The sequence below is a fragment of the Simochromis diagramma genome, unplaced genomic scaffold, assembly GCF_900408965.1.
Source record: "Simochromis diagramma unplaced genomic scaffold, fSimDia1.1 OVJJ01000617.1, whole genome shotgun sequence".
NCBI classification, from domain to species: Eukaryota; Metazoa; Chordata; class Actinopteri; order Cichliformes; family Cichlidae; genus Simochromis; species Simochromis diagramma.
The window spans coordinates 106,874-118,823 of NW_024386953.1; the positions used below are offsets into that span (position 1 = coordinate 106,874).

General features: G+C 40.5%; 1 protein-coding gene across 7 annotated transcripts in view; it reads right to left on the reverse strand.

Moving 5' to 3' along the window:
• tmem94 (transmembrane protein 94) overlaps nucleotides 1-10,044 on the reverse strand; it is a 38,728-nt gene extending 28,684 nt beyond the window's left edge. For 5 of the 7 annotated variants that reach the window (XM_040038592.1, XM_040038591.1, XM_040038590.1 and 2 more), the window contains exons 1-5: nucleotides 9,904-10,043; nucleotides 6,994-7,091; nucleotides 6,484-6,817; nucleotides 3,659-3,778; nucleotides 2,200-2,327 (exon numbers count right to left, since the gene is read on the reverse strand). In XM_040038592.1, coding sequence (XP_039894526.1) covers nucleotides 2,200-2,327; nucleotides 3,659-3,778; nucleotides 6,484-6,507 — 272 coding nt within the window. In that variant the 5' untranslated portion in view covers nucleotides 6,508-6,817; nucleotides 6,994-7,091; nucleotides 9,904-10,043. Of the gene's footprint in view, nucleotides 1-2,199; nucleotides 2,328-3,658; nucleotides 3,779-6,483; nucleotides 6,818-6,993; nucleotides 7,092-9,903 lie in introns of all 7 variants that reach the window. The other 2 variants (XM_040038593.1, XM_040038588.1) reach the window with 2 other exon arrangements.
• Between the last annotated feature and the right edge of the window lie 1,906 nt (nucleotides 10,045-11,950).

Below are 11,950 nucleotides of genomic sequence, written 5' to 3' on the forward strand. Positions count from 1 at the left end.
TTCTAAAGTGCCATAAACATTTTTTTTTGCTTAAACTGTGCCTAAGCAAAAATCCTCATCCCATAACTTCTCCCATAGCACCTCTCAGAGGTGAGACAACTTCTATTCCTTTGTGTATGTTTTAGACTCTCTTCTTTGTAGGAAGAGTAAAATTAATGAATCTACAAAATTGTGTGGTGACATGACCAATTTCTTCTTATGGTTCCTTAGAAACAGAGGGTGGCACAACTTCCCCTCTGGCACAAATCACCCCACTTTCCCCTGCACGCTGTACGTCAAACAGACAACGACTTGAAATAAACTGGTGTTAAATATGGTATGAAAACATGTTACTACAACAGATGTTCACTTATTATTAAAATATGACAAATTAACATCTGAAAAAACGAATGAACTGGAACTGAAGAGAGGCGCATTGTGCCATTATGAATGATGCATATTTAACATTGGTTTATGATATGTGCTTTTCTTCTTCCTCTATTTGGAGTATAATGTGTAATGTTCAAAATGCACGATGAGAGGTGCCCGGAGAGTTAAGCGGCATTATTCATTATTGGAGAGTGTGATTAATGCAAGCAAACACCTTTGTTTAGAGCAGTGGTGTCCAAACCCAGGCCTCGAGGGCCGGTGTCCTGCAGGTTTTAGATGTGTCCTTGGATCCATCACAGCTGATTTAAATAGTTAAATTACCTCCTCAACATGTCTTGAAGTTCTCCAGAGACCTGGTAATGAACTAATCATTTGATTCAGGTGTGCTGACCCAGGGTGAGCCCTAAAAGCTGCAGGACACCGGCCCTCGAGGCCTGCAGTTGGCCAAGCCTGGTATAGTTTGACATTTTCCATTAAACAGTTTTTAGATTTAACTTGATAGCTAACTAAGAGTGTTCCTTAGATTTAGAATAGTAGTTAAGTCTAATTTTTTTTCTCGTTTAGTCGACTTAGAAGTTAGTCACCAGGAATATCCATAGCATCAAGTCCCTCTACCTAAGGCAGCATACCTACAGGATGGTGTAGGGTCATGTGATCCAGTGCCTGTTAGTTTTCTCATTGTAGTGTTTTGAGTCACTGAAGGCTTTTTAAGGAGCAGAATGATAATAACCACAATAGTTTAGCCAAGGAATAATCGTGGACCAACTCTGGACTGTGCTGACTAACCTGCAGCCATTCTTACACTTTCTCAAAATTAAAATCATTCACACAAGTGAATCTGGACTCAATATCCAGACCAACTATAGCAAAGTGATATTGCCTTGTCATGTAGTGAATAACTGACAGTGTGTGATGCATGAATTGTTTAACATTTGAGTATCTGATCCCAAATCCTGTGTTGCTTATTTTAAACATTAAAATGACTAAAATATAGTAGTCCCTTACAGCATCAGTTTGTATTTGTTTTTTTAAATTCTGAACTACTCCAACATTTGAGGGTTTGCGCCTTGTAGCTATGCTAATAGCTAATAGCATCAATGAATTTTATAAAGTGTTCACACTAACAGAGCAGAACTACTGAGAGTGTGATTTGGCACTAAACATTATTTATTATATAAATTGAATAGAATTTAGTTGAACTGAAAAATATGGTCAGTCTATTTCTAGAAACTGTTTACAATAAAACGATATGTCGTCCATTTGTCTGGATGATAGGAAAGTTTCTAACTATGCTGCTGAAGATGTTTAAAAATATATAATGGGAAACTGAAATGGAGCTATCAAAATGTCAACACAAGCTTTCAGCCTTTTTCAAAATTTCCTCATTTGTGATTTGTTCCTCAAATGTGGTCTTCAGCCATATCGAATTGAGTAACCCTGCTCTAAAGCATCAATGCGCTTTTTAAACCTCATTCCTACAAAAGTGTTCAAATAAGTTTTACCAGCTAATTGCTATGATTAAATCTCTATTTATTTAACATCAGGTCAATTATAGGCCACCTTTCTTTTTTTCAAACAAAGTCTTAAAAGTCTTTGTCTGGAAGACATAAATGTACACTCTAAGGAGCTTGTTATGATAAACCTTATAGTTACAGCACAATCAGGTGACCATGAACCACCATCTCCCTCACCTCCCTTTTTCTTCGTGTTAAAAAAAAAAAAAAAAAATTCTTTTTTGGGTTTTTTTTGTTTTTCTTCCCACTATAACCAATTAATTGCTCATAACAGGTTGACTGATTGATTGAGGATTCCCAAAAAGAGGTTACATACCTCCCCTTCGGCTGGCTACCATGGCAACAGACGAGTCCCACCACCACCAGCAGAGTGAGAGCAGCACCCGGCCAATGGACACAAGAGTGACGATTACCATGGTAAAGGAAGCTATTTTGCCACTGTTCCTATGGAAATGTCCCCAAAACAAAAGCAAGTAAGCACAACAATATACAACATGTTACATTACAAAGTAGTGTGCCTACACAGAGCACATGTGTATGTACACAGAGCCTCACAAGTATGAAAGGCTTATAAATAAATATATATTTATTTATTAGGGGTGCAATGATACTCGTATCGATATTGAACCGTTCGATACAGTGCTTTCGGTTCGGTACGCATATGTATCGAACAATACAACATTTTTAATTTATTTTATCAACTTTTCTTCTGACGATGCTGTAAGTGGATCTGCGTTCGACTACTTCGCCTAGGCTGCACTGTCCAGTGCAGATCCACTGAGCGCAGCACATGCTAGCAAGACGGAAGCTAAGCTCGTTGCAACATGGCAACTGCCTCAACGCTACCCGAAGTTGAACCTCCCCCACCCTCATTCAGATCTGGCCTTTGGAACTATTTTGGTCTTCAAGTTAAGTATGACCCTGAAGGTAAGCGCGTCATGGACTAAAGTAAAACAGTATGTTGGATGTGCCACGCAATGCTCAATTACATTGGTGGGAGCTAGTGTGTTAGCGCAGTTAGCTCGTTAACATGTTGGCCGTCTAGCCCCACGCACGGGGCGATCCGCGGTAGCTCGTTAACAGAGATTTGCCGTGTTGTGGCGTTAAAGTCATTTCAACGAGATTAACCTGAAAGCACTAGTGGGAACAAAATGAATATGACTGCACATTTACTCCGACATCATCCTAGTGCAAAGACAAGTGGAAGCAGACAAAAACAACAAGCATGCATGCTACAAACTTTACCCGAGTCATTTAGACAGCCGTTAGCACATGATTCTCCTTATGGGGACCTGATATGTTTAATATTCTGCTGAGAATATAGCCCAGAAGAAGCGTATAGTATAGCTTTTATTTTGAAAGAGCCATTTCTCTGTAATAAACTCTTTTCCAAAGATGAGTGATTCCTCGATCAGATAGATTTATTTTTTATCCCTTTGTTGTTTCAGCAACATTAAATTTAAAAACTGTACTTTTGAGTTAAAATATATATTTATAATTGTAATAAATGACAAATTAAAAAAGCATGAACATTTTTTGTATCGAAAAAATATCGAACCGTGACACCGAGTCACCGTGACAGCTCCTTTTTGGCACGAACAGAAAACAGCAGTGAAGTTGTTAACCTCACCAGGTACCGCCATCCAAGGAATAGTGCATACATATGTAGCATAATTTACAGATATAGCCACATATATGGAAAATCCAAAACGGGGAAATAAGGTTCTAAAGTAAGGACCACTGGTTTAAAAGTGTAGACACAAGTGTGTGCGTACCAGCACAGATGTTCGTCTGCATGCAACTCTCTGATGCTGTTCCAGCAAGCTGCTTAACTGGTCCCGGAGCTTCTCAAGAGCCTGGCCAGTTGAAAGGCCCAGAGTCACAGCATCCTCCTCCTGGAAGAACAACAACAAAATAAAACAATCCAGTCATTTTACTGGTCGATTTTAAAAAAGAAAAAAAAATCCTTTGTTTCACCATTAATCTTGATGCTGGGTATCAAAAATTCTAGAAGTCCCACAGGTAGGCTTGATTAGCCTTGGGGGAGTCGGGGAGTGGGCAGAGGGAAGGGTTAGGAGCAGTGTGTGAATAAAAAGTTTACAACATTAAACCTATGTAGCCCGCAATTGTTCACTAAAAAGCATGATAAAACAACAGCGGCAGTGATAATAACGTTGGCATAGTTGAATATGGAGCTGGAGTCTGTTTACACAGCATGAGGCGCAAAGAGGCAGCACCATTACTGAGATGGTGAGCTCAGGTAGATGGAAGAAAGCATGTTTCTAGCGTCCAAAACAGCAGCGCTGTTCCTGTAGTCAACTTTAAAACCTTTAATTTGAAACAGCTAGCGGGAGTCCTTCATCAAATCACCTGATCAACAAAGTCCGACTTGGGAAAAAAACAAAATTTTTTGCTGCTTCATACACTGCTGTTTGTTTTACACAGCAGTAAACCAGTTGTATTAAAATATGCAGATTAACCAAGTCTGACACCATGTTTACATTATACAGCTTCCAGGCTGACGGCCGACAGCAGAAAGTATGAGGGTAAATATGCTGCAAAATGCCAGAGCTTATAGAATAAAAAAAATTGAGAATTTCAAAAACCACAATTATTAGCACAATTATAACTACTGGACATGGGAGTATAGAGGGTGTCTGGGGAGCGTGAGTGTGTGTACGGTGTTCATTTCTGTGTCTCTACATGTTGGATGAGTGTGTGAGTATTTGTATATGTGTGCATGAGGGAGTGAATGCATTCTTGTGTGCCTGTTTGTCTGTGTCAGGTCTTACACTCCACCTCTCTTAGAACATATCTTAGAATATCTCAGGCGCCCTGGGGGTGAGGGCCTATGAGGTGTACAAACAGGTATTCACAGACACACCATATTATTTGGCTGCTGCCTCTAAATATATTTTGTATTATATTAGTACTGTGTGCTGTTCAGTAACATTTATTATTTATTGTTATTTATGCATATGTCGGTTCTTGCTGTTGTTTCTCTGCGGTGTTATTTTTTTCCAGCAGTTGTTGAAGCAGATTGTGATTACAATAACACTAAATAAAAAAGATCCTAACAAAATATCACCATCAAGTGGACCATTAAAGTAAATGTCATGATGGTCCACTAGGGAAAGTAAAGCCATTTTTTGGTCTTCAGACAACAATTCTGCCAGACAGGACAGAATAAACACAATTATTCCACTATTGATTGAAAATTAGCTCTTCTTTATTTGAAAGTTTCAAACTTTCAAAAACATGTTTAGCCCCATTTTCTGTCAGTACAGAACGTTATGACACCAGGTGGGTTGGTTGCAGTCAATAGACACTTTTGTGTTGTCTCCTGCTGCAACAATCAGTTTTATGTTAAAACCAAGGACATACTCTGCACTGAAACAGGGAAATCCACCTGTTAACCATAATGTTCGGGCTTGTAATGCACCTTATAAATGAGGACTGTGTGGAGAAGAGCCTGTTTGAGTCAGGTGACAGGTGGTTCACCGGACCGACAATCCTGATTAAGAAAATTATTTTTCCTCATCTAGTCGATTGTACCAATCAGCTGATGCAATCAGTTCTATTTTATGCAATAAAATAGTCTCTCTTTTCCTACGCACATCAATCTAGTTGACAACAAAACAGCTTTAATACATGCACATCACACCATAAACATGACTATCTTTCTTACCAAAGCACGATCAGGAATCCCATAAGCACGTGTGCTGGGAAAATTAGAGTTTTTTTCCTCTCGTGTCATCTCACTGACTGGATTGCTTCATTTTAGAAATGAGGAAAAGCGAAATGGAAGTGAAGGATAGAAGGATCGATGTGGAGATTTTGTTTGGTTTGGTTTTTTTCCTGCAGACAGCATGTTCGAACGCGTTTCTGCAAGAAACATTCTTGTGGTGTGATGCACTGGTAGAGAGACTATTTTACTGCATAAAATAGTGCTGAACAGATTTTGCACTCATTTTTGAAGCCAGGGGCAGCACAAAAGTGATCCCTTTAGACTGATTTTTTTTTTGTCTTTAATTTCCCCTGAGTTATTGGTTCTGTTACTAGCTAGCTAAAATAAACTAATGTGAGTCTTGACATCAACAACCACCCAATCCGGTGACATGACGTTCCATACTAACAGAAGATGGCACTAAAAATGTTTTTAAAAAGTTGACTTCAAGCACTTATTTCTTATATCCAGCTACAGACAGTGTTACATCTATGTCTGTTTCTGAAAGCAGAGCTATATTGTGCCTTTATACAATTAGTGTTTTGTTTTCACTTTAATGCAAAAATGTTATCACTTACTCCGAGTTAGCAAAATTCTAATATTTTATTAGCCTGTTACACATATACATCTCTGTGTTGTATCCAACACACTTCTGGTATCACAGTGGTTTCTGTTTATATGTCTGCAGAAAAATTGCTCTCTCTGAAGAAGCAAAAAACCTTGGAAAAACAAGAACCCATGGTAGACGATGTTACAGCAAGCCAGTTAATCTCCTGAGGTCACTCTAAACACCAAGGTAGCTATTAAAACAGCATCCACACAGGAAACATTTACGTTCCAAAGGCATTTGCTAATCTAAGCAACCAGACTCACCTGTTTCTTATCCCTTGGCTCCATGGCAACCACAACCACTCTACATGCTCTGCTCCTTGTTAGGCAAAGATGTGGCAAATTCTGTCAGTTCTGCCACACAAAGTCCAGCTCTAGATGCTACACATCTTTGATTCCAGCAGCTGTAGATCAAGTGGCTAAGATGCGCACAGAGAAAGCTAGGAGAGAAAGCAGTTCTCTGCCTGTTAAGACCTCCTGCACTGCGTCCTTTGCTAGTGTGACAGAAGAAAAGTGGAGAACTCTCTCTGGGATATCTGGTTTTGTTTACTTCCTCAGGTGCTGCACAGGAATCGCGTCATAACGTTGATGCAGAGCCCTGTGAATAAAATGCAAAGCACATGAACAAAAACGTATATCTAACTGGAATGTCATCAACATAGATGACATGAATAACACCTTGGTGTCATTTGGTGTATAAAGTCCAGGAAACATCACCCAGTGTTAGCATAACAGCAGTACTGACAAGCAGACTGCACCATAGAATCTACTCACCTTGAACACAAGTAGTTTCAACTGACACAAAACCCCAGAGTCAGCAATCTCGTTGGCAAAGAGTTGAGAGTGGTGAGCCAATCGAACAGGCAGACAGACTGAAGGGTGGAGGGAGCACATCAAAGTGGGTGTGAAGGAATGCCCAATATATTCCCTGGACTTGGACAGCAACAGTCTTTCTGACACCGCCATCAGAGAGTCTAGCTCCACAGCCACAACATTACTGGCCTCGTGGATTAGTTTGTTGAGTGTGTTGGTGTTGGTTGATTGGTTGTAAGGTGAATAAAGTGCTTTAAGTGTACATAATAAAGCCCTGTAGTCTAAACCTCTTTGAGTGGTCAGTATGAGTAGAAAAGCAGTGTATAAATGTGAGAACATTATATCTGGAAACTAATGGGAAGAGAAGAAACATGCTAGTAGGGCTGGGTGACATGAGAAAAATCTAATATCACGATATTTTTTGGCTACATCACGACACATATAGCAATATGTTTAAATAAACTTCAAAAATAAATATTATTTTCAACAATATAGTGCCTAAAATTACACTGGTATACTCATTCAAATCGACCATTCAAGGTTTTCTTCTACTTTGAATACAAAACATTTGAATCAATTTAAATGTTTTATCCTAACCATTTTTTAACCATCAGTAGCACACACACGTTTTTCACAAATGACAATACTGTCACAGTAAGTCTCTTTCTGTGATCAACACCAGACCTTTAACAAACTAAAGATCATAGCAACAAAAAAGGACATCAAGCAATAATTGAATAAAACAACTGAAAATAAACGGATGCTCTTTTGTGCTTGTAACATATAAAAATTGTAAAATAAAACACGCGATGACCTCAATTTACAGTAACTATAGTAACTATTAAAACGACTGACCAAGAATAGTCCAGGGTATCACAGCTGGTTTGTTTAACGTTTTCTTTGGTTTACGGGAGATGGTGACATGCAGAGTTTAAAACATTTTTCATTTTGCAGTGGATGACTTTTCAGCTGGTAGAATAATTTCGTGATATTGCTCTCTTTTGCAGCAATAGTTTTACGGCATGTTTTGCAAATTATTGCATTTTGTTCTGCATCATCCCCGTGAAATCCAAATGACAGCAAGTGTCAGTCCCTCTCTCGTCTGACGCTCCCACTGTCGCCAAATTTTTCCCAATCTGGTAGTATATAAACACGCATGCTCAGCAGTGTGCCAGGTAGAAAACTTTCCAATTGGGACGGGGGAATTAATGATGCATTCCCAGCGTGTGAGAGAGAAAAAAAATTTCACAGTGAATTACATGAAGACAGCTTAATGTTGCCATGGCAATTTATACTCGATGGTTACGATAAAGCCAACTTAACCATTGTACGTGGAAAAAAATTTGATATATCGCCCACCCCTACATGCTAGTGAAGGCATCTACGTGTTTATCAGAGAACCTCTTTTAAACATTTAGATTCACCTAGCCAAGTAGCTGTGAAATAACTCCTGCTACTTATACTGCATCTCCTTGATACTGACATCATCATACTTTTTGGTATAGTTTATTTTTATTCTTAGGCTTGATGTGAAACTTAACATGTAAACAAATGACAAAAGTGAACACTCATCTCTGCACGCATGCCAAATATCTATGATTGTGCAAACTTGTCTCCATAGACGTTATGGATAAACAATGGAAAGACTGTTCATCTGTATGTCCACATCCACAGCAATGCATAATCTCTGCATACTACTGCTGAAACGGTCGCCCCCTCGGCCTTTACCTAAACAACCACTTTCAGCAGCGACCATTTAAGGGGTCACCACAGTAATTGTCTGCCTCTTTGCATTCTCTACTGTCACCAGAGCCCTTTTCGTGTCTTCCTCCACTACATCCATGAACTCTCTTACCTAGCAAATCCACATTCAACATCCCTTGTCCAGTATATTAATAATCCCTCATCTGTACATCTTCAAACCATCTCAACCTTGCCTCTCTTAACTTTGTCCCAAAACTGCTCAATCTGAGTCGTCCCTCTAATATACTCATTTCTAATGCTGTCAATACTTGCACTGAAAATGTTAACATCTTCAGTTCTGCCTGGGTGATAGACTGGCTACTTGTCCTGGGTGTACCTTGCTACATACCCAAAGTCAACTGGGATAGGCTCCAGTTGACTTTACTCCACAAGCCGTGGCAATGAGGCATTGCTAAACAGAATTCTGCCAACATTTTCCCCTATTTGTGAAGTAAATCGTAAACCGTACCTGGCGGTTTCAAAGACTTTTGGTAGATTTTATCCACACATAACGATCGCGTTGACACAAATATCGCCAAAAGAGAAAGACGGAAAAATACAAAAGTCAGAATTCTGAATTTGACTTAAAGTAAAATCGTCGCAAAACAAGTGAAAACTCTTATTTGTCGTATGGCTTTACGGGCTCTAGCAACTTTACAGAATGGGTATGAATAAGCTCACGTACACCTTGAGAGCTGTACTTAAAGCATAACCCCTAACACAGCTCCAGCATGAAAGCTGTAAAAGCATGTCAATTTGCCAAATCACAATACTTCGCACCAATGAAAATCTTATCGTGGAGAACGACAATAGTGGGTGTTTTCACAAGCACCTCTAAAAGGTCAACAAACGTGACTCGAATACAAAGCGACATGTCGTGAGTCACATTAGCTATAAATGAAATATTCTGCTGTAAACAACAGCTATCACAAGACTAGTCTCGATTTGAGCTTTTAATCGATCTATCTTCTTTAAAAGCAAAGCTGTTGTCAGGCCACATATCTCCTTACCTCCATCTCAGAGGCAGATGCTACCGCAACACAGGCGTTGTTTAAACTACACTTCACCGCTGCAATATTCATCATATCACACTGAGTGGGTGTACATTATTAATATATAAGCACTCACCTTTCCTCATTTTCGAGTCTCTCTGCACATCCTGAAAAAACACCTTTTTCTCTCCATATAAACACACTTCTGATGCTTCACTGTGCAGCAGCAGCCATGTTGGAAAGCGTTCAGCTAGGAGGAAGGAAATATTTGTGTACGTGCGTGCGCGCGTGCGTGCGCGTTCTTCTTCTTCTTTTATATTTAAGGCAGCTTGCATCCAACAATGTTGCACTATTGCCATCTCTTGGGCTATACTGCTACGTCACTTTTAGGGTTCAAGGTTCAAGGTTCTTTATTTGTCACATGCATAGTTATACAAGTATAACACACAGTGAAATGTAGCCTGACACGCTCCTCGACATGTGCAAAAATGGGGGGGGGGGGGGGGGGGGCTGTAGAGGAAGAACATTATATATATATATATATATATATATATATATATATATATATATATATATATATAGTATATAGTATATACATTGGGTGAATGTGCAGTAGTAGCAGCAAGCAGGTGAATTCTGTACATTAATATGAATAGACATCTGACTATTTTACAGGATAGACAATATAAACATATTTAAAATTAAAGGAATTTGAAATGTACATTGTTCCTTGGTTTAGTGTCTGGAAGAGTCCTGTCTCAGTCAATTATAGATTATGTGAGAGGGCGGGTGTGTGTGTTTAGGGCACGGATGGCTTGGGGATAGAAGCTCCTCTTGAGTCTCTCTGTCCTTGCCCGGATGATGCGGAACCTTCTACCAGATTGCAGAAGTTGGAACAGTTTGTTGCCAGGATGGGACGGGTCCTTCAGTATCTGCGCTGCTCTAGTCCGGCATCTCCTGGTGTAGGTGTCCTGAAGCGGGGGGAGAGCAATCCTGCAGCAGCGTTCTGCTGTATGGATCACTCTCTGGAGAGCTTTTTGGTCCTTCACACAGCTGTTCCCAAACCACGATGTTATGTTCTGTGTGAGGATGCTCTCCACAGCGCCTGTATAGAAAATCCAGGATCTTTGGAGAGACCCTGAACTTCCTCAGTTGTCGTAGGTGATACAGGCGCTGCCTAGCCTTTTTGGTCTGGACCTGAATGTGGGCAGCCCATGTCAGGTCTGAGGAGATGTGGACACCAAGATACTTGAAGGACTGCACCCTCTCCACTGGAGCTCCATTGATGATAATGGGCTTGTAGTCTCTGTGCTGACCCCTTCTGAAGTCCACCACCAGCTCCTTGGTCTTGCTGACGTTCAGCTGGAGGTGGTTGTCCTGGCACCATGATGCCAGATTCTTCACTTCATCCATGTAGGCCGTCTCATCGTTTTTGGAGATGGCACCCAACACTGTGTCGTCAGCAAACTTCACAATGGTGTTGGAGCCATGGGTGGCCACACAGTCTGAAGTGTAGAGGGAGTAGAGCAGTGGCGAGAGGACACATCCCTGAGGTGCTCCTGTGTTGATGGTGATGCTGTTGGAGAAGCACCTGCCCACCCTCACCACCTGAGTTCTGCCAGTGAGGAAGTCCAACACCCATGCACACAGACGGCTGTTAAGTCCCAGATCCCTCAGCTTTGTGAACAGTCTGCAGGGCACTATTGTGTTAAACGCTGAACTGTAATCAAAAAACATCATTCGCACATAGTTACCCTGTTTCTTGTCCACATGGCTGAGAGTGGTGTGTAGGACGTGGGCGATGGGCGTGGGCGATTTTATTTCCTTAAACTAGCATCCCCCAGGCTTCTACCTTTCTACCTATAAAACCCGGAGAGCAGTCAAATGGTGGAAGTGGAAGCTAAATTGGCTAGTCATTCATATGTATATTAGGCTGTTACCTGGGAATTCTGGAGGGAGGGGAGTGGGGGTGTGTGATTGAGGGGGTGGGGGAGCTGCTAAAAGCTGTGCACTTCCTTTTGTGTTTCATCTTGATGCATTCTCAATCATCCAGGGAAATAAATCTCCAAAAGTCACCAACTTGGAGTGTTTCAGTTTGCCATCTTAGGGAGAAATCAACACACATGGGTGTAGGTCCTTTGTTGCTGAGATTTATTGATAAAAACAGTACAAAAAACCAACCA